This window comes from Prionailurus viverrinus, chromosome A2 (assembly GCF_022837055.1).
Source record: "Prionailurus viverrinus isolate Anna chromosome A2, UM_Priviv_1.0, whole genome shotgun sequence".
Taxonomy (NCBI): Eukaryota; Metazoa; Chordata; class Mammalia; order Carnivora; family Felidae; genus Prionailurus; species Prionailurus viverrinus.
Window position 1 is genome coordinate 17,302,897 of NC_062562.1, and position 23,786 is coordinate 17,326,682.

The 23,786-nt window shown below is 40.4% G+C and overlaps 1 protein-coding gene across 1 annotated transcript in view; it reads right to left on the reverse strand.

Annotated features, from left to right (window-relative positions):
* The window catches only part of PRKAR2A (protein kinase cAMP-dependent type II regulatory subunit alpha), a 112,601-nt gene that overhangs the window by 12,081 nt on the left and 76,734 nt on the right, over positions 1 to 23,786 (reverse strand). The window contains exons 5-8 of the mRNA XM_047850856.1: positions 19,726 to 19,832; positions 17,882 to 18,035; positions 8,653 to 8,754; positions 8,410 to 8,484 (exon numbers count right to left, since the gene is read on the reverse strand). Coding sequence (XP_047706812.1) covers positions 8,410 to 8,484; positions 8,653 to 8,754; positions 17,882 to 18,035; positions 19,726 to 19,832 — 438 coding nt within the window. The remainder of the gene's footprint in view (positions 1 to 8,409; positions 8,485 to 8,652; positions 8,755 to 17,881; positions 18,036 to 19,725; positions 19,833 to 23,786) is intronic.

Here is a 23,786-nt window from a genome sequence, read left to right on the forward strand (position 1 = left end):
GAGATCATGACCTGAGACGAAGTCAGACGCTCAACCAACTGAGCCACCCAGGTGCCCTCCTATTTTATATTTTTTGTGAACATATCAGGTGTTTCAATAAACAGCTTATGAATGTCTATGTGGCAGGCACTGACTATGTTATCATCCATATGCTAAAATTCACTGGGCTTTATATTAAATAAATGTCTTTTTTTCACAAATGATGATATAGGATCCATATCCCATCCTAAGAATGACCGAAACTCTAATTCAGGACATGGTATGGTACTTCCTTTTTTTTTTTTAATGTTTATTTATTTTTGAGAGAGAGAGAGAGTGAGCACAAGCTGGGGAATGGCAGAGAGAGAGGGAGACACAGGATCCAAAGCAGGCTCCAGGCTCTGAGCTGTCAGCACAGAGCCCAACGCAGGGCTCTAATCCACGAACCTCCAGATCATGACCTGAGCCGAAGTCAGACGCTTAACTGACTGAGCCACACAGGCACCCCAACAAAACGGTACTTCAATGCTGAATACATGAAACATACTTTTTATAAAGTACAAACCAACTTCTGTCCATATCATCCAGAGAACAGGTAAAACGTTCCATCAATTAGGATAAATGAGCAAATTATGAAAACACTACAAAGTATATAAACATAACATAAAAAAAAAACAACCCAGGGGCGCCTGGGTGGCTCAGTTGGTTAAGCATCCGACTTCGGCTCAGGTCACGATCTCATAGCTTGTGAGTTCGAGCCCTGCATCGGGCTCTGTGCTGGCAGCTCAGAGCCTGGAGCCTGCTTCAGATTCTGTGCCTCCCTCTCTCTCTGCCCCTCCCCCGTTCATGCTCTGTCTCTCTCTGTCTCAAAAATAAATAAACATTAAAAAAAAAATTAAAAAACAACCCAGAGATAAAAATTTGTGTTGATGAACTTGAAAGGATGAAATAAAAGAAAACTCTGAAGTGGGCAGCTGGCCAGGGGCCTCCCTGACAGCATATGTGGTCTAGAGAACACCTAGAGACAGGCAGAGATGCACACTAGCCTCCCACCAGCCCCTGCAATAAGCAGTGGCTTCTGTTCTTTCCACAGTATCTGGGCCCTTGCTGGACACCTGCATTAGCAAGGCACCCACCCTCAGACATAATGACCTGTGAAGAAAGCTGGGCTGTAGGAAGAAGCTGGTGGCATGCCGATGCTGAAGAGTCACAGCATCCAAGCACAACTGTCCAAGGGGGCTTAGGGCAGCAATCTCTAAATGCTGATGACCATCACTGATCTTCAGGGATGTAGGGAAACTTCTCTTGGTTTCAGCTCAGGTCATGATCTTATGGTTTGTGGGTTCGAGAACCTGCATTGGGCTCTGTGGTGGCCGTCTGGAGCCTGCCTGGGATTCTCTCTCTCTCCCTTTCTCTCTGCCCCTCCTGTGCTCTCTCTCTCAAAATAAATAAATAAACTTAAAAAATACTAAAATGCCCATATTGGAAAAAGAAGACAGGCTAGAAAGTGAAAAGCTAAGCAACCAATTCAAGAGAACTGGGGAAAAAATAGCAAAACGAAGTCGAAGAAAGGAAATGAGATAAAGACAGAAAGTAATGAAATAGAAAACATTCAACCAGATTAATAAAAGGCAAAAAAGTGGTTCTTAAAACAGACTGAAAGAATTAGTAAGCCCCTTGCAAGATTGAACAATAAAAAAAAAGAGAAGGCACAAAACGACAATATCAGGAATTAAGATGGGATCATTCTAGATGTTGTAGATACTTAAAAGGTGTTACAGGAACATTCTGACCTACTTTGTGCCAAAAACATTGAATTTTAGATAAAATGAATAAATCCCTAGCAAAATAGGTCTTACCAAAACACACTGAAGAATAGAAAACCTAAATAGTTTAACAATTAACAACTTAATTTGTGGTCAAAATCTTCCCACAGGGGCACCTGGGTGGCTCAGTTGGTTAGGCGTCTGATTCTTGGTTTTGGCTCAGGTCACGATCTCATGGTTCTGTGAGTTCAAGCCCTGTACTGGGCTCCACACCATCAGTATGGAGCCCACTTGGGATTATCACTCTCCCTCTCTCTCTGCCTCTCTCTCTCTCTCTCTCTCTCTCTCTCTCTCTGAAATAAGTTAAAAAAAAAATCTTCCCACAAAAGAAACATCACTAAGTTCCTTAAGATATCCAAGGAATTCTAGTCTTATACAAACTCTTCAGATAATAGTAAGAGAATAGAATCCCATTACGATTCTAACACCCTGATATCAAAATCTGACGAGGCTGCTATAAGAAAGGAAAATTACGTATCAGCCTCACTTGGGAACACAGCCAGAAAATCTTTTTTTTTTTTTTAATTTTTTTTAACGTTTTTTTTAAATTTATTTTTGAGACAGAGAGAGACAGAGCATGAACGGGGCAGGGGCAGAGAGAGAGGGAGACACAGAATCGGAAGCAGGCTCCAGGCTCCGAGCCGTCAGCCCAGAGCCCGACGCGGGGCTCGAACTCACGGACCGCGAGATCGTGACCTGGCTGAAGTCGGACGCTTAACCGACTGAGCCACCCAGGCGCCCCATGAAAATCTTAAACAAAATATTAGCAAATTGGATTCATCAACATATGAAATGGATACTACACAATGGCCAAGTCAGTTTATCTTATCTCAGCAACACAAGGCTGCTTTAAGATTTGAAAATCAAATCAATGTAATCACTGAAGTCTTGTTAATAACAGCTAAAAACTAGAAACACACCTAATCTCCATCAGCAGTGGGAAGGTAAATAGTTTATTTACATGCTGGAATACTATACAGCAATGAAAACCAACAAACTACAGCTGCACACAACAATGTGGGTGAATGTTGAGCAAAAGAAGGTACAAATAAAAGAATACATACATTCTAATTCCAATTTAGAAATTAAAGAAAAAGACAGCAAGACTTAGACATATTGTTTATACACAGGTGGTAAAAATTATAAAGCAAAGCAAATATATGACTATGATAAAGTCAGCATAGAGACATAGTGGAGGTCTGTGACTAGGAAGGGCAGAGCAGCTTCTGAGGTGTGAGGGTATTTCTCTGAAAACATCTAAAAAGTAAATTTCTGGATTATAGAATAAATTCAGCTTTATAGAATAAGGATAAACTTCTCTCAAAAGGGGTTCAGCTAAGTTATTCTCCTTTCACTGTGAATAAAATTTCCTGCTACATCTTGGAATTATCAGATTCTTACCTTTTGCCAAACTAATAGGTATGAAAATAGTTCTCACTGGGGAGCCTGGGTGGCTCAGTTGGTTAAGCATCCAACTTTGGCTCAGGTCATGATCTCACTGTTTGTGAGTTTGAGCCCCATTATCGGGCTCTGTGCTGACAGCTCAGAGCCTAGAGCCTGCTTTAGATTCTGTGTCTCCCTCTCTCTCTGCCCCTCCCCTGCTCTCACTCTGTCTCTCTCTCAAAAATAAATAAACATTAAAAAATTAAAAAAAATAGTTCTCATTGTGGCTTTTAATTTGCATTTCCTTGATTACTCAATGAAGCTGAAGCCAATTCATTTTTCACTGATGCCAGAACTATACTCTGAGAACACAATTCTCATAGTGATATCCTTCCTCTCTCTCAAAAACCTTTGAAAATGCTTTTCAAACATTTCACCAAGTTTTTTTTTTTAATTTCTTTAAGTTTATTTATTTATTTTTGAGAGAGAGAGAGAAAGCAGGGGAGGGGCAGAGAGGGAGAGAATCCCAAGCAGACTCTGCACTAACAGCGTGAATCCTGATGGGGGCTCAAACTCACGAACCATGAGATCATGACCTGAGCTGAAGTTAAGAGTTGGTCACTTAACCGACTGAGCCACCCAGGCGCCCCTTCAAGTGTATTTTTATAGACTAGCAATAAATAATTAGAAACTGAAGAAAGGAAAACCACTTACAATATCGTAAAAAATGTAAAATATCCAGGTATAAATTTAACAAAGATGTGTACGACTTGAAAAGTATAAAATACTACAGAGAAAAAGTAAAAGGTAACCTAGGGGCACCTGGGTGGCTCAGTCGGTTAAGCGTCCGACTTCAGCTAGGTTATAATCTTATAGTTCATGGATTCAAGCCCCACATTGGGCTCTCTGCTGTCAGCACAGAGCTCACAGTGGATCCTCTGTTTCCCTCTCTCTCTGCCGCTCCCTTGTGCTTGCTCTCTCTTTCAAAAATAGACATTAAAAAAAAAATGACCTACATAGATATACTAAGTTCATGAACCACTGACAGTAAGCTTTTTTGATTAGAATGTAAGTGACTGACACCAAGCTTTTGATTATTGAGGCAACCATTTCAAAGACACCTACCTTGAATAAACATATTGCCAGCCACACTAAATAAAGAGCCAGGCTGCCACACCTATGAAGTCTCCCTTTTATTTTAAATCTTTATTTATTTATTTTGAGAGAGAGAGAGAGAGAGAGAGAGCACGCCCGCGCGAGCACGGGCGCACGAGCGGGGGAGGGGCAGAGAGAATCCCAAGCAGGCTCTGTGCTGTCAGCACAGAACCTGATGCAGGGCTTGAACTCACAAACCATGAGATCATGACCTGTGCTGAAATAAACAGTTGGACGCTTAACTGACTGAACCATCTAGGTGCCCCATGAAGTTTCTCTTTTAGAAAGCCCTGAGAAATGCAGAAAACTGACCACTTGAGGGACCCCACTTTTCTCTTCCCACAACCCTAATTCCTGCTCTTACGTTTTAAATTTGCCAATAAAGAGTGAACCTGCCAAACCCTGGGCAGCCCACCCTCATCCCCAATAAAGACAGAATTCCAGGTCCCCCACTCCCACCCTGTGACCTCACTGTGTGGCCCTGGGTGTGCCATATACCCTCCAGGATCTGTGAGTAATAAACTTTATTTTTTCAAAGTTCCTTCATGGTTGTTGCTAAGCCTTGCAGTCACAACAAGAACCACAAGGGCCAGTCCAGACACAACACTGGCTCTGGAGAAATGTCTGTGGGGACTTTTGAGAAGTGGTACAGGACGAGGTGAGTGCCCCAGGCATTCCTAGCTGACAGCATCACTACTGATGGCCTGAGACTGACACAAAACACTCACTATTGTTACAATGTCAATTTCTCCCCAAATTGATCTATAGTTTCAACATAATCTACCCTGAAAAATCTCATTGGTAGAAAGTATTAAGCTGGTTCTAAAATATATACAGAAATGCAAAGAGCATTGAGGAACCAAAATAATTATGAAAAAGAACAAAAATTTTGGAGGGCTTAAACTATCTGATTTTAAGACTTAGTATAAAAAGTTTTTATAATCAAGACAGTGCAGTATTGGCACAGAGACAGACATGTAGATCAATGGAACAGAGACCAGAAATAGACCCAAAAATATACGGCCAAATAGTTTTTAGTACAAGTGTCAAGGCAACAAGATAGGATAATCTTTCCAACAAATGGTACTGGAACAATTGGACATCCACATGCAAAACCTTGTAAAAACCTTACAACAGTATAAAAATTAACTCAAAATGGATCACAGATCTAAATGTAGGAGTTAAAACTAGGAGATATCTATAACCACTCTGCTCAACATAGTAGCATGTGGCTATGGAGCACTTGAAATATGGCTTCTATAGATTTAGGTGTGCTGTAAGTACAAAATATACATTGAATTTTGAAGACTGAGAAAAAAAAAGAATATAAAATATTTCATCATTAAATTTTTATATCACTTAGATGCTGAAGTGGTATTATTTAAAGATATTAAGTTAAATATGTCATATTATTAAAATTAAGTTCACCTTTTGAAAAAAACTTGGCTGCTAAAAAAATTTTAAATTACATCTGTCTCACATGATATTTATTAAATGGTGGCCTAAAGGTAAACATTATGAGAAAATTTTATTGGCCTTGCAAAGATTCTTTTAAAATAGGACACAAGAAGAATGAATTGCAAGAGAAAAAAAAAAACTACAAACTAGACTCTTCAAAATTAAAAACTTTTGCTTTTTAAAAACTGCCATTAAGAAAATTAAGAGACAAGGCACTGCCACAGCTTGGAAGAAATATTTGCCAATCATCTGTCTGATAAACAATTTGTACTTAGAACACATAAAGAACTCTTACGACTTAATAATAAGAAGCCAAATCACCTAACTGTAAACAGGGCAAAAGATTTACAAAAACTTCACCAAAGAAAACATAAGGATGGCAAGCAGTCACAGGAAAAGATGCGGCAAATGCAAATTAAAACCAACATGAGACACCACTTCATACCCACTAGAATGGCTAAAAGTAAAAAGACTGTTGATACTAAATGTTGATGAGGATGCATAGCAACTGGAATTCTGGTACAGTGCTGGGAGGATGCAAAGTGGTAGAGGCATTTTAAAAACGGTTTGGCAGGTTGTTAAATATGCTTTTACCATATGGCTTAGCAATTCCATAAAAACATATATCCACACAAAGACTTGTATAAAAGTGTCCACTGCAGCTCTATTCATGATTGCCCCAAACTGGAAAGACCTCCAATTCCCTCAACTGGTGAATGGAAAGATAAATTATGGTATATCCGTACAGTGGAATACTACTTAGCAATAAAAATAAACTATCTGCTGACACATACAACATGAAAAAAATCTCAAAAACATTGTGCTAAGAAATCAGACACAAAAGACCACATTATGATTGCATTTATACGAAATTCTAGAAAAGGAACTTCTGTAGTGTTGAAAAGCAAATCAGGAGCTTCCAGGAATAAGGGGGTGGAGCAGGGGATTGACTACAAATACAAGTGAGGAAACTTCTTGGGGTGATGGAAATGCCCTGTACTATGATTGCAGGGATGGCTACAAAACTCTAGAATTGTACACTTAAATTTGTCGATTTTATTGTATATAAAATACACTGTAACAAAGCTGCCAAAACAAACAGAACAACATAAAGCACAGTTTCTAATTCAGTAGGTCTGGGGTGGGGCCCAAGAACTTCATTTCTAATGATTCCTATCAAGTTCCCAGATGACACTGATGCTGCTGTTCTTGGGACCTCACCTGGAAACCCCTGTCTAGGGACACTGTCAAAAGGGGTCTATAATAAGCTGAGGTCATCTTAATTTGTGCCCATTCGGCACCATCTAGCACTCTCATCTTCAAGAGCACAGACACTCCAGAAAACACTGTAGCTTCTCATACCTCTTGACATACCTTCTAAAAACCTGCTGACATACCTCCTGAAGGCCTGGGGCTTTCAGGATGACATGAAGGCCCTTTGGGAGTAAATTAAAGCATCTCAGGTTCAGAAGCAAATGTGACTAGTCAACAGGTCCCATTCCTGCAACTCAGTGCTACATTCTTACCATACCAGGACACCTGTCCTGGAACACAGCTCACATCCACAGGCCTTGTTCATATTGTTCTCTTGCCCTGAAAGACCTTTCCCTGACCTCAACTGCTGAAGCTGCACTTATTCTTTAAGCCCAGCCCAAATGGCATTTCCCCTACAAAACATTACAGAATACTTCCTTTCCTATATTCTGTCATTTACACATTCCTTCATTATGGTGTTTATATCTGGTCCTACTTGTATATTGTAGTAAGTGTTTAGAGAATCAAACTAATTTCTAATTGAAGGAATTATTAACAGCAGGAGTCCTAAAAAACAAAGGCATTTCAAAAGGCCATATAGTTTTTTTGTTAGTCCTTTTTCTCTGGGAGTTTCTCTCTTGCCTGCTGTGATTAATAAGCCTGGTACAGGGGTGGGCTCAGGATTTAGGCTTCACCAATCTGTCTTTCCTCCTCCTAGCCCCAGCTCTGGCTTCATAATGGGGAACACTATCCAACCCAGGCCAACCAGGTATCTTCCCAGTGCTCTTACCAAACCACAGGCAGAAGTTTACACCTGGAGAAGTCTTTACACATAATTAAAAACATCATCATAGCAGACAAGGAAAATTATTACACAGTATTCGTCACAACGATCCAGGTCACTGTGTGATGATCCTCACAGCATCCAAGAGTCACAAGAGAGAAAGGCACAAAGGAAACATTAAAGACAACTTACAAATCTGATCAATTACTGAGGACTGAAGGCTGGCTTGTGTTGGATTGGCTAAGAGGGCACCTTTGTGCCAAACATAGAAGGTAAAGGGCACAACCCTTCAACTTTCTCCAGACTTTAACACCAATGGATGAAGTTTACTCAGCGTCAAAAGAGAACTATGTCCAAAAGAACAAACACCAGAAGCCACAGAAAGGTGAATGGAGGCAAGAGATGTGCATATGTCCGTGAGAGGAACATCAACGGGCTTCAGAGGACTCTGCAGGAAGTGTGCCCTAGTAGATGGCAACATGAGCTCCCAAAGTGAGAGGACAAGGGTTGCACTAGTCCTTCAGGAGGGTTGACTCTCTCAGGAAAGGAGCTGCACAGGGCCCCACTCACCTGTGTGATTATGCGCTCTCCGTCCTTATAGATCTTCTCTCCTATTACATCCACAATCTTCATTCGTTCTGACACCTGAAACAATGGACATACTCACAAACTCTAAGGAAAAGACCTCAACTGAAAGTCACAAATAATATCTATACAACACAGAAATGGGTTAGAATAGTACAATTTGAAAGCTTAATAGATTAGTTTTAAATCTTAAATCTCCATAAACAGACTCTTATTCATACACTTTACCTCTAGTGATTTAAGGAGGGGCACAGATTCAATAAATGATTCAAACATCCTTCTCTTTTTTGCATTGTTTTTCACTATGATTCTTCTAAAAGTCACACGGTCCTACAAGAAAGAACATGAAAATTCTGGTAAATGCCTCTGTAAGAGAACATCTATGGATGGTTTAATTAACTGGGTGACAGCAAATATCAGAGGACCATGGAATGTACCGGGCCAACTGAGTGTTTGATGACATTTTAATCTGAGTCAATGCTGGAAGAAAAAGACTTGTAGCTTGTTGTGTCAGACAGATGTCCCACACATCATTGCTTGCTATCTGGTACTCCATGAGTGCCACCTATGGGTCATAAATAGAATACAAAATACAAAACTCCCAATCGAATACTTGTAAGCTCACAGTCATTGTTCGATGTGAAAAGATGCACCTTTAGAAAAAGGAGATAAAACAATCTGAGGGCTCTTGCCCTGAAAGACTTTACAATCTCAATGGGGAGACAATATAAAATATTGGGAATAAAAAAGCTACAGTCCAAGACAGCATATGAAATGTGCTAGGTGAACTCTAAAGACAAGGGTTAGTGTCATGAGAATTCTCAGGAGGGAGAGAGTGTCCCTAGTCACAGTTAGGCTGGAGTAATCAAAGATAGTCTTGTTGCAAAAATATAAATTTTGGGGAGACCTAGAGTAAGGGGAGGATTTAAATTAATGGAGAGAGAGGGGAGGCAGGAATGTGAAGTCATGGAGACAGCTAACCAGAGCTATAGCCAGGCTCCTCTCAGATACGTGTATATGTGTGTAGGGAGGGACACACAGTCAGGAGAAGGTTAATTGTTTAGTTTTAGGTTTCTTGTATCTAAGTTAATTGTACCTTTTGTCTACCTCAGGCTGTCGGGAGTGGAAAGATTTTTTTTTTCTTTCAGAGTACATAATGAAATCCTAAAGGCCAGCAGAATGAAACACAGCAAGGGGGTTAGGACATGTTTAACTGTAGGTTTTCTATTTTAGTATTCTCTATGATGGGGTGGTAGTGGGGTGGAGACACCACACAGAAGACAACTGAGTTGAGATCACCCAGGAGCCTTTTAAAAATATAGATGCCCAGGTCCACCCTAGATTTACTGCTTTATGATTCTCCTCTCCCTCTGCAGGGCCTACACATGAGTTCACAGCTTTGCTGCTCAGAACATTGTCTGTGAGTATCAGGCCATTGTCACCGTAAAACTGACTCAGATTAGAGGGAACGTACTTGTGCACAGAACTAATTAAAAAGTCCTGCATCTCTTGCTGCCTGCCTGCTTTCCTCCTCATGGACCCATTGTGCAGAAGGTGCTGACCACACAGCCCCCAGGAGTTCTAGACCCACACCCCCCAACTCCCAGGCCTGGGGAATGTAGGCATTTCTCTTCCCTAGAGGTTTCAATCAGATTTTGGCCTGACTCTCCTTGGCTCACGCTGGGTCCCCTGCCCTAGATGAACTAACTAATCATATGGCTGGGCAGTTTGCACTGTGCCTGGCCAGGCTGGACTCATGTGTCCCCTGGGCTGGGGTGGAGTAGGAAGGAGAGGGAAGGCTCCCCTGGAAAGATGCTGGGCCACAACAGACCCTAGGGTTTCTGATGCGCAGCCAGACTGAAGTACACCAACCAGATACAGCCATGTTGGGGATCACGCAGTCACAGGCATGACACCCTCTCCCTTACATCCCCCTCAAGTGTTAGAGGCATGCAGCTCCCTGAGAGTTGAAACTCTGTTCAACCTGGTGCCCAAGCCCTGCAAACCTCTAACCCCAGCCCCATGGCTTCCCTGGCTAGGACTGCCATATCCTAAAATGGAAATAATACGCACCTCTGAGGGCACAGACAGGCCTTATACTCCTAGCATGAGCTATGGCGGACTGCAACCCTCCCTCTCAACTGCTGTACAAGTCATGTCTGCTCTCCAGTATATAGCCAAATTCTGCTCCATTTCTTCTCCATCTGTCTGCTTGAAAAGAGCCATTCAATCTTGGATTGTTCTAATGGGTTGCATCATTTGCCACTACTTTTTTAAAGTCCAAGGTTAGGGATGTATCATTTAAAATATTACTGTCATACTGTGGAATATTACTCTACTATCTTTAGACTTCAGTTTCTACATGTTTTCTGGGCCAATCTAGGCATGAGTGCTATGGAAAGAGAACAAGCAATCAGAAGTGAGAAAATGGAAATTATAAAATTCTCTTCCTTCTCTTTGAGTAGGCATTGTCAGAAAAATCCAGTATTTAAAACACCTACCTATAAAGTCACAAAGATTGCCACAATTGCAATAGCAAACTCTTTCTAGCTGAAGAGAAAACAACTGATAGCTCTCACAGTGACTTATTTGTGTTCCAACCCTTTCTATGTGTACTTCCATCCTTCTGCTATGCAAGGCCAGCTCCCGTGGCTGCAGAGGGCATGAAAAAGCACCAGACACCAAGCCAGCTTTCTGGGAACTTCCAATGGAGCTGTGAAGAGGAAACTTGAACTGTGAAATAGTGGCTCCAGCAGGCAGCAAGTGTTCAGAGTCCAGCAAAGAGCCTGAAGTTTAAAAAAGAGAAGGAATGCCGCCCTCTCCCGTGACTGCAAGTGTTCCCTAAGACGGTTTCTATCGACTTTTACTCTAGCAAAACAAAGTGGGAGCAGGGACTAAGTGTAGTGGTCATGGTGGCAGCTGCCCCCAGTAAGGGAAAGAAAGTAGAATCCAACTTGAGAAACTCAAGTGACAATACCCCCCTGCTTTGGCCTCAGAAGGCATTTACAAGGCCTTACAAGTTACAAGTAAGAAGTCAGGCTGTAGAGGACGTTCTGGGAATCACTATCCTGGAGGCGGTTCTAAAGCTTTTGAGAGGGCTTGGGCTATTAAGTACGTGAACAAAGAAGGAGAAAAGCAGAGGCCAGAAGGGCATATATATATATTTAAGTTTATTTTTGAGAGAGAGAGAGAAAGAGGGAGAACCAGCAGGGGAGGGAGGGGCAGACAGAGAGGGGGACAGAGGATCTGAAGCAGGCTCCACGCTGACAGCAGACAGCGGGATGCTGGGCTCAAACTCATGAACCATGAGATCACGACCTGAGATAAGTCAGATGCTTAACCAACTGAGCCACCCAGGTTCAGAAGGGCATATTGTTAGGCCACTTAAGACAGAAGCAAAAGGAAGAAAAGACTGCAAAGGATAAGGCTAGAAAGTAGAAAGACAGGGCAGAGATGTCAGGAGAGGAAGCTTCAGGACGAGAATGGTGATAAGCAGCACCACGATCATGGAGAGCAGGTGTCCCCATTCTGCAGCCCCTACCTTGTGTGGCACCAAGGCCGCCTGTCTTATGCCCCTGCTGAATTCTCATACCCCAACCATGAGGCAGGTGCTTTTACAGTTCAATTTGTTAAAAAATATTTTTTTTTCTATTGAGACTTTCTCTTTGACCCAGAGGTTATTTGGGAATGTGTTATTTAATTTCCAAGTGTTTGGAGATTTTCTGGTTATCTGTTATTAATTCCTGGATTTCTTCTAGTGTGGTTAGAGAATATGCTGTCTGATTTCAACTTTTAAATTTGTCAAGTTTTATTTTATATGACAGGATATGGTCTGTCTTGGTGAATGTTCCATAGGCTTGATTGAAAAGAATGTGTATTCTACTGTTGTTGTATGGAGTGTCGTATAGATTTCAATTAGATCTTTTTGGTTGACGATACTGTTAAGTTCTTCCACATCCTTCCTGATTTTCTGTCTAGTTGTTCCACCACCTTTGGAGACAGAGGTGTTGAAGTCTGCACTTCAGCAGACTAATTGTGGATTTGCCTATTTCTTCTTTCAATTCTTTTTTTAAAAATTTTTTTTAATGTTTATTTATTTTTGAGACAGAGCATGAACGGGGGAGGGTCAGAGAGAGAGGGAGACACAGAATCGGAAGCAGGCTCCAGGCTCTGAGCCATCAGCCCAGAGCCCGACGCGGGGCTCGAACTCACGGACCGTGAGATCGTGACCTGAGCTGAAGTCGGACGCTTAACTGACTGAGCCACCCAGGCACCCTTCTTCTTTCAATTCTTACTTCAGGTTTTGCTTCATGTATTTTGAAGCTCTGTTGTTTGGTGTATACATAGTTAGGATTGCTATGTCTTCTTGGCAGATTAAACCTTTCATTATTATGTAATGTTTATGTAATCTTTGTCCCGAGTAACTTTCTTTGCCGTGAAGTCTATTTTATCTGATATTAATATAATTACTCCTGCTTTATTCTGGTTAATGTTTGCATGGTGTGTGTATATATATATTTCTATCCTTTTACTTGCAATATACTTACATCATTTATTTGAGTGAGTTTCATGCAGACTTGTCTCTGTCATTTAACTGATATACTTAGATCATTATATTTACAGTAATTATTCATACAATAGGGCTTAAGTCTACCACTTTACTATATGTTTTCTGCTGTTCCCCTGTTTTATTTTTGTTTTTTTGCTCCTCTGTATCATTTTCCTGTTATTCTTGTGGGTTACCTGAACACTTTTTAGAATTTGATTTATAGAACTTTTTATTTTATTTTTTATTTTTTAAAATTTACATCCACATTAGTTAGCATATAGTGCAACAATGATTTCAGGGGTAGCTTCCTTAATGCCCCTTACCCATTTAGCCCATCCCCCCTCCCACAACCACTCCAGTAACCCTCAGTTTGTTCTCCATATTTATGAGTCTCTTCTGTTTTGTCCCCCCACTTTTATATCATTTTTGTTTCCCTTCCATTATGTTCATTTGTTTTCTCTCTTAAAGTCCTCATATGAGTGAAGTCATATGATTTTTGTCTTTCTCTGAATGACTAATTTCACTTAGCATAATACCCTCCAGTTCCATCCACGGAGTTGCAAATGGCAAGATTTCATTCTTTTTGATTGCCAAGTAATACTCCATTGTGTATATATACCACATCTTCTTTATCCATTCATCCATCGATGGACATTTGGGCTCTTTCTATACTTTGGCTATTGTTGATAGTGCTGCTATAAACATGGGGATGCATGTGTCTCTTCAAAACAGCACACCTGTATCCTGTGGGTAAATACCTAGTAGTGGTCGTAGGGTAGTTCTATTTTTAGTTTTTTGAGGAACCTCCATACTGTTTTCCAGAGTGGCAGCACCAGCTTGCATTGCCACCAACAATGCAAAAGAGATCCTCTTTCTCCGCATCCTCGCCAATATCTGTTGTTGCCTGAGTTGTTAATGTTAGCCATTCTGACAGGTGTAAGGTGGTATGATTTGTACAGCTTTTGAGTACATCTGTTTGCACATAGTATTTTAGCAGTTGCTCTAGGCATTATACTTATATATGTAACTTATTACGGTTTACTTATGTCAACATTTTAGTAGTTTGAGTAAAGTGTAGAAGCTTTACTTCCATTTGGATCTCTTTACCCTCCCCCCTCCTTTTGAGTATAATTGTCTAAAATATTTCCTTTACGTACACAGAGAACCACATCAGACAAAAACTTTGCTTTAAGCATCTAAGATAATTTAGAAAACTCAGGGGAAGGACAGTCTTTTATATCTCCCCATAGTCTACTTCTTCTGTCGTTCTTTCTTCATGTTCCAAATTTCCTTCTTGTATCACTTCCCTTCTCTATGAATAACTTCCTTTAGCAACCCCCCCCTTTTTTTTAAGTTTATTTATTTATCTTGAGAGAGAGAGAGAGAAAGCAAACACAAGCAGGGGAGGGGCAGAGAGAGGGAGAGAGAGAGAATCCCAAGCAGGCTCTGCACTGTCAGCACAGAACCCAACACAGGGCTTGAACTCATGAACTGTGAGATCATGACATGAGCCAAAAACAAGAGTCTGATGCTTAACCAACTGAGCCACCCAGGAGCCCACCTTTAGCCATTTTTTTAAGGTAGGCCTGCTGGTGACAAAGTCTTAGTTTCCTTCTACCCAAGGATATCTTCCTTCCTGAAGAATATTCTTGCTAGGTACAGCATTCTGAGTTGACAGTTCTCTTTTTTCAGCACTTGAAAAATGCTCTGCCACTCCCTTCTGGCCTTCGTGGCTAGGAAATCTGGTATCATTCAAATTGTTGTTCCCTTATAGTTAATGAATTTTTTTCTCTCTTTCAAAATTTTTTCTGTCTAGGGGCACCTGGGTGGCTCAGTTGGTTGAGCATCTGGGTCATGATCTCATGGTTCGTGAGTTCAAGTCCTGCATCAGGCTCTCTGCTGTCAACACAGAGCCCACTTCAGATGGTCTATCTCCCTCCCTCTCCACCCCTCCCAATCTCTCTCTCTTTCTCAAAAATAAATAAAGATTAAGAAATTTTTTGTCTAGTTTTCTGAAGTTTCATTAAGTTGTGTCTTGGCATAGATTTCTTTGGGTTTATACAATTTGGAATTCACTCATTTTCTTGAATTTGCAGGTTTATTATCTTTCACCAAATTTGGGAAGTTTTCAATTATTATTTCGTTGAATAATTTTTTAGTTCCATACTCTTTCTCCTCTCCTTCAGGGATTGTATTAATTCAAACATTGTATCTTTTGTTACTGTCCCACACACTCTGTTCATTTCATTTAAGTCTATTTTCTTTCTGTTGTCCAGACTGGGTGATTTCTACTTTTCTATCTTCAAGTTCATGGATACTTTCCTCCCCCATATTCATTCTGTTATTGAGCCCATCCAGTGAGTTTTTATTTTGGTTAATGTATTTTCTAGTTCTAAAGTTTCCCTTTTGGATTCTCTTTCTATCTTCTATTTCTCCACTGAGACATTTTATTTTTATTTATTTACTTAGAGAGAGAGAGAGACAGAGAGAGAGAGAGAGAGAGAGAGAGAGAGAGAGAGAGGAAGGGAAAGAGAGAAGGAGAGAGAGAAAATCCCAAGCAGGCTCTGAGCTGTCATTGTAGATGCAGGGCTCAAACCCACAAACTGCGAGATCATGACCTGAGCCAAAATCAAGAGTTGGATGCTTAAGCAAATGAGCCACCCAGGCACCCTGACACCTTCTAATTTTTTCTCTGTTTTTTTTCAAGTGTGTTCATAATTGCTTGTTGATAGCTTATATAATTGGTTATATGACAACTGCTTTAAAATTATCATCAGCTAATTCCAATATTTTTGTCATCTTGGTGTTGGCATCTGTTGATTGCCTTTTCTCATTCAGGTTGAGAATTTCCTTGTTCTTTGTATAACAAGTGATTTTCTATTATATCCTGGACATTTGGTGTACTATGCTGTGAAGCTATGTATCTGATTTAATCTTATTTTGCAGCACTGTTTAGGTACAGTGTGCATGTACATGTGGGAGTGAATGTTCATCTCCCCTCTGGGTCCCATTGACACACCCTGGCAGGGAAAGCGGAGTGCCAACTAGTGACACCACATATCACCTCATTTTGCCTCTCTGCTGATGGGCAAGCCTGTAAGTTCAGCTTGCTGCTGGCCCCAGTGACACTGTGGAGAGGTAGAAGCAGTTTTTCCAAATACCGGTATTTGGTATTTGGCTGGAGCAGGGTGGTATTATCTGTTCTGCTAGGCTGCTCTTTTCCTGCTCCTTTAGCTAAAGCGATCAGACTTTTCTTGGGGTTGTTTTTGTATGTACTTGTTGGTGGATCTAGGTTGAAGGCTTTTCCACAACGCCACCTGGGATATATATGGGAAGCAATAAAGAAAACCCAAGAAACTCACTCTCTTGTTCTTAAATCCCACGATCTCTAGCCATTCTACCTTCTTTCCATCTTCCAGGGTCTTCCTAAGTTTGTTTGTTATATGATATCTGGACTTTTTTTAGTTTTAAGAGAAGACTACTGAGGAATGGGACTATTCCACCTTGGCCTGGACCAGTACTTGGCTTGGACATCAATGCATTTTAAAACTCAGTTTATTTTCCCCCATTACTTATTGATCTATGATTTACCCTTGGATTTTTCAATCACTGGGCCCCCGAGTGTGTGATCTCTTCTGAAGCTGTTGTATCTTTCATCTCTCAGAACATTCTTTTTTTTTTTTTAAACATGTATTCACCTTTGAGAGACAGAGAGAGATAGAGCACGAGAGGGGGAGGGGCAGAGAGAGAAGGAGACGAAGAATCCAAAGCAAGCTCCAGGCTCTAGGCTGTCAGCACAGAGCCCAACATGGGGCTTAAACCCACGAACCGTGTGATCCAAAGTCAGACACTCAACTGACCAAGCCACCCAGACACTCCTCTCAGAACATCCTTAGTTCTACATCAGTATATCACAGAAAGGTGCTCTATTCTGTCTTTAATAGGTGATTTCATTTGAGAACTATGTTGATAATGCTATGGTATACATTTAATTCTGCTTGTAAAGTAAACGTAAACAAATTATCACAGATGTCAATACCTTAAAAGTGATATTTAAAATTTGGAATTTGTACAAGAGGGTAATTATTATGTTTAAGGAGGTAGTGAGTTATGGGGTGCCTGGGTGGCTCAGTTCGTTGAGCATCCGACTCGATTTCGGCTCAGATCACGATCTCACGGTTCGTGAGATTGAGCCCTGCGTGGGTCTCTGCACTGACAGTGCAGAGCCTGCTTGGGATTTCCTCTCTCTGTCCCTCTCCCACTTGCTTGTGCATGCTCTCTCTCTCTCTCAAAATAAATAAACAGACATTCAAAAAAAAAAAAGAAGGAAGTGAGTTATAGGTTTTGAAGGCTTCATGATGCTGAAGGAAGCAAGGTGGACTATGGACAATACAGGACAGGGATCACAGTAGGGCTGTGCTGTAGACATTCTAGGAGAGTTCTCTTTCCCAGAATATGGCAGCCAGACTTTCTAGTCACCTAAACCTATTGGATATTGCATAGACCAATGCACAAGTGGGTGGTGGGCCATAGAGAAAAGTGACTCCTAGAGATGGAAAACACTGTTGGCAGAGCTTTCCATGACAATTCTTTTTCTAGGCTGCCTCTTGTATAGAGAGTTATCCCTCCCCTCGCTCTCTTTCTAATAAAAACATGAACAGAAAGTGTAATAAGAGCTGACATGACTGCAAGGTCATAAGACTGTCTTTTCCCTGTAATCTGGAGTAAATGGTTTGTTGACAAATCACTTTGGAGAAATGGAAAAACACATTGGTGCAAGACCTTTCATAATGTCTTTTAGAGAACTGGCTATAAAATATAGTGTGAACCAACAGCCCAAGGACAGAAAACCAGAAGTAAGGGGAATCAATACTGTGCCATACAAGAGGAATCACTTCTCTAACTCACCAGTCCCCAAAGGGAGCCTTCTGAAGTGGCAACGATGGTAGCAGCTCTCGGGGTGTTGTACATCAGAGCAAGTTCTCCAAAACTGCCACGGTTGTCATACTGACCAACTGAGCGAGTTTGATTATCTTTTGTTACTAAAATATCATAGGTTCCCCTGGAAGCATAACAAGAAATAATTTCATTTATTACTTCTAATAATAAACTTAAGAACCTGGCAGGTGGCACATGAATAGAAGGTACAAACGATTAAGACAGGAGATTTCCAACTGATTTTTACTAGTATACAGAAATACAAAAGAGTTTTGCATTTTGACTTTGTATTCTGTGACCTTGATAAACTCACTTATCAGTTCTAGTAGCTTTTTTGTAGCGTTCTAGTAGCCTTTTTGTAGCTTGGGATTTTCTAGGGAGGATCATGATATCAGCAAACAAAGACAGCTTTACTTTTCCTTTTCCAATCTATATGCCCTCCCTTCCTCCCTCTTTTTCTCCTTTTTCATTGTCTTATTGCATTGGCTAGAACCTACAGTACAATACTGAATAGAAATAAGAGCAGATATCCCTGTCTTGTTCTTGATCTTAAGGGGAACACAGTCGATCTTTCACCATTAACAATGATGTTGGCTATAGGCTTTAAAATAAATTCCTTTAATCTGACTGATGAAAAACCACATCTATTCCTAGTTTGCTGAGAGTTTTTATCATGAAAACGTGTTGCATTTTGTCAAATGCTTTTGCTGAAGGGATCAAAATGATTATATGGGATTCCTTTTATAGTTTGTTGAAAACCAGGATATAGAATTGATTAAAATAAAGAAACCAAAAGGTACAATTTTCTATCTATTGACTACTAATGACTGCTAGAGAATAATACTCAGAACTGACAAACATTTAGACAAACAGGTGCTCTCAATACATCACTGAGGCAAACTTAAACGTATCAATGTTTCTGCAAGAGAACTAACAACATATAGCAAATTCCTTAAAGAGACCCTTTTACCTGGTGATAACCATTTCTAGACATTCTATAGGAGATAATCTGAAGAGGGTGGTTCCTGTCAGGTCTGAGAGGGGGTCAGAAGGAGCTGCCGAGATGGTATTAACAGCTCAAGAGCTTATGACACACTAAGGCCAGCAGATCAAATCCATATATTTCATGTCTCCCAATATGTCTTATACATGGAACAGAGCCAGAAGGGGCCAGGGACATGAAGGGTGAGGTAGTGTATTCACGTGTAAAATTAGGCTGGGACTGAAAGATCCAAGTGACAATATAGCAAAATGGCTTTTTTTTTTTTTAAATATGTTAACTTAAAAAAAAAATTTTTTTTTAACATTTATTTTTGAGACAGAGAGAGATAGAGCATGAACGGGGGAGGGTCAGAGAGAGAGAGACACAGAATCTGAAACAGGCTCCAGGCTCTGAGCTGTCAGCACAGAGCCCAACGCGGGGCTCGAACTCACGGACCGCGAGATCATGACCTGAGCCGAAGTCAGCCGCTCAACCGACCGAGCCACCCAGGCGCCCCGCAAAATGGCTTCTTTATGAAATCAATTCACTTGAACACTGGCAAGTAACATGTTTATAGAGAACATCTTGCTTAATTGTAAAAGAGACTTTTTAATGTTGATAATGGCAACCCAAATATGGGTTGTACTGAGGACTAAGGACAGCAGTAGATAGAGGGGGCAGGCTGTGGACAAGAGGCACAAACTTTGAGAAGCTTGTACACCTGGTCCTAACTCCTCTCTGGGATGAACAAAAAAGCATAGGGTAAAGCACTTGCCCTGAATCATGAATCTTAATAATTGTAGCCACACGACTGCAAAGCTCCATCTCCTACCGTTCTATGACATAAAAGTTGTCTCCATCATCTCCTTGGTCAATGACATGCTCATCAACTTTGACTGTCCTTTCAAACATGGCATCAAGGACTTGAGAAAGTTGTTCCTGCAGGGGATACACACAAAGAGAAAATATGGCTTTTACATTTGCTAGGGGAAAAAAATGACTATGCTCATCTCAGTTTGTGACTACACAGTGGAAGTACACATATCAGACTGCTCCCATATTCAAGCAAAAACCTAAAAGCTGTCTGAAACAAATGTTTTTCCTGTGACCATTCAGCTTTGTATCTCCATGAACACAGCACAGTTGCCAAGTTTTCTGAGGCAGTACTGCTTTGAAAAAACATTTCATAATTTATGCAAAAAATAGGTATATAAATCATTGGTGTCCATTCTCCCAGCCATTCCCACATGACTGTCAGGTGCCTTGATAGCTCTACTATGTCATCTGTAAAGCCATGTGATGCCATCTTCCTGTAGGTGTTGATCTTAACAGGATCATCAAATCTAAAGGGCTGAGATGGACTTAGAAATTACCTCACAGAGCAGCACAAGTGCTCTGACTAGCCACACACATCACTTAACCTCTCCAAGCCTCAGTTAATCCATATTTTAAAAAGGGTTTAATAGTTTCTAGCTCATTGATTTTTATGACTAAAAAAGAAAAACCTAAAGGAACTATTTATCGCACAACAGGTACTCCAAAATTGACATCTGTTCTTGGACAGCTATTATTGCTTCAATCATTTATATACAACACGTACAATTGCTTACTCACCAATAACTATAACCAGAAGGTAACTATACTGATAAATATAATGACAACAAAACACGGCTATTAAATTCTAACAAAACAGTGGTCTCAGTCTAGGGGCAGCATCCCTTTGTCAGGGAGGGAGATCAGTGACTGTCAGTGGGCACTAAAGAATATCAGTTTCAGCTCAAAGAAAGACTTTATCTTTGGAGGAATGTAGACTGAAGACCTGACAAGGAAAAATTGTACGGCTGCAGAATTCCGTGTCATTTAGTGTTCTGTCAGTGTGACTGTGCTGCCTAAAATAACTTGAGTATCACTAAAAGCATGTCTTTAGTTCCACAGTCCCATGTGTGTTGAATACTGTAAAAGCTGACAAATACTAAAAAGGAAGTGCTATTCCTGTACATTCCACATTCACGTGGAATGTGAGCCCAGTGTTGCCAAAGTCTCATGTTTAAATACAGGTAACAATTCAAATTTTCATGTATAATATGGACCAAACACACCTAGCTGTAACTGGCCTGTGGGCTGGTTACTGGCAGCCTCTCAGTTTGAGTAACTTTACTCTGGCCTGGACTCTTCAAAAACATCAGTGTCATGACAATAAGGTATAAGGGGAGAATTCTAGGTTAGAGATGACTAAAATGACACCAGGGCAACCAAAAGCAACGTGTGATTCAGGATTGAAAAATAAAACAAAAAACCTATAGAAAATTTTACTGGGAAAATCAGAATATGGCCTGGATGTTAAATAACAATACTGAACCAATGGTAATAGTGGTACTGTGCTAATGCAGGAAAATATCCTTATTCTTAGAAAATACATCTTATAAAGTATTTAGTGGCTAAGAGTCAAGACGTCTTAAATATATTCATAAATAGCGCTGAACAAAAAAAAGCAGCTCATATGTATTTACGTGTGTGTACATATACAAAAGCAAGAAATGTGGCAAAATGTTAACAACTGGGGAAGGGTACATGAGTGTTCATGGAGCTATTCTTTTGACTTTCCTGTAAATTTGAAAATTTCAAACAAGAAATTTGGAAAATAATTTTTTTTTAATGTTTATTTATTTTGGGGAGGGAGAGAGAGAGGGAGGGAGGGAGGGGAAAGAACAAGCCAGGGAGGGGCAGAGAGAGAGGGAGACAGAGAATCCCAAGCAGACTCTGCTGTCAGCACAGAGCCCAACATGGGGCTCAAACTCATAAACTGTGAGATCATGACCCAAGCCAAAATCAAGAGTCAGATGCTTAACTGACTGAGCCACCCAGGTGCCCCAGGAAATAAATTTTTATTTTATTTATTTATTTTTATTTTTATTTTTTAAAGAATGCTTTATATCCGATACGGGGCTTGGACTCACGACCCTGAGATCAAGAGTCGCATGCTCTATTGACTGAGCCAGCCAGGAGCCCCAGGAAATAAATTTTTAAAAACTGAAATAAGGGTGCCTGGGTGGCTCAATTGTTTAAGTGTCCAACTCTTGATTTCAGCTCAGGTCATGATCTCACAGTTTGTGAGACTGAGCCCCACATGGGGCTCTGTGCTGTCAGCTTGGGGTTCTCTCCTTCCTCTCTCTGCCCCTACCACTCTTCCGAAATAAATAAATAAACTTAAAAAAAAAAAAAACTGAAACAAATATACTCACCACAATGGCTATAATTTTGAAAGATAGACAGTAACAAGTGTTGGTAAGAATATGGAATAATCGGGAATCTCCTATATTGCCGAAGGAATACACAATGGTACAACCACTTTGAAAAAGTTATGGCAGGTTTTTATAAAATCAAACATACCTACCCTATGACTCAGCAATTTTTCCCTCAGGTATTTTACTGAAGAGAAATGGGGGGGAAAAACATTCAAAAAAAGACTTGTACAAAATATCCATAGCATTATTCATAAGAGCTAACAACAAGAAAGAGACTTAAAAACAAAACAAAACAACAACAAAAGAGACTAGGTATCCATCAACAGAAAAATGGATAAGCAAACTAGTATTTTCATATAGTGGAATACTACTTAGCAACAAACAAGGAATGAACTAACATCACCAGCAATAACACACACTGATATCAGTGACCCCTTGATACTATGTTCAGGGAAGAACACAATATAATTTCTGTTGCAGGCTGGCTAAGAATGTGTGTACCTACTCTAGTCATGAGGAAACATCAGAGAAATCCAAATTTGAGGTACATTCTATAAAATAACAAACCAGTAGTCTTCAAAGTGTCCAGATCATGAAAGACCAGAAAGGACTGAAAACCATGGCAGACTGAAGAGAAGTTAAGAACTAAATGCAATGTGATTTTCTGGATTGGATCCTTAACCAGAAAAAACCAAATTGGTGAAATCTGAATAAGGTTTCTAGTTTAATAAACAGTATTGTAAGAATGTTAATTTCCTGGTTTTGATAGTTGTACTATGGGGATGTAAGATGTTAATACTGGGGGAATCTGGATGAAAGGTATATGGAAATCTGTACTATCTTTGCAACTTTTTTGTCAGTCTAAAACTAGTTCAAAATAAAAGGTGAAAAAGGAAAAGGAATGAACTATTGATCTATGCAACAGGAATGAACCTTGAAAACTGAGTGAAAGAAGTCTCATACACAAGAGTGCATACTGTAGGATTCCATTCATATGAAATCCTATGAGAGACAAAATTAATTTACTGTAGAATAAATCAAAATAGTAGTTGCCTCCGAAAGGAAGGGGCAAGAATTGATCATGAGGGGGCATGAGGGAATCTTTTGGGGTGGTAGCCATCTTCCATAACTTGTTAGGGAGTTTGGGTAACCTAAGTGTACAACATTTATCAAACTTCAGAGAATGTACATAAAACTCATGCTTTAAAAAAAAAAAAATTTTTTTTATGTTTATTTATTTTTGAGAGAGAGACAGCAGGTGAGTAGGGGAGGGGCAGAGAGAGAGGGAGACACAGAATCTGAAGCAGGCTCCAGGCTCTGAGCTGTCAGCACAGAGCCCAACACGGGGCTCCAACTCACAAACCATGAGATCATGACCTGAGCCGAAGTCAGATGCTTAACCCACTGAGCCACCTAGGCACCCCAAAATTCATGCACTTAAAAAAAATTTTTTTATCTTTATTTATTTTTGAGAGAGAGAGAGAGAGAGAGAGAAAGAGTGTGAGGGGGAAGGGGCAGAGAGAGAGGGAGACAAAGAATTCAAAGAAGGCTCCAGGCTCCAAGCTGTCAGCACAGAGCCTGACATGGGGCTCAAACCCACGAGATCATGACCTGAGCTGAAGTCAGAAGCCCAACCAACTGAGCCACC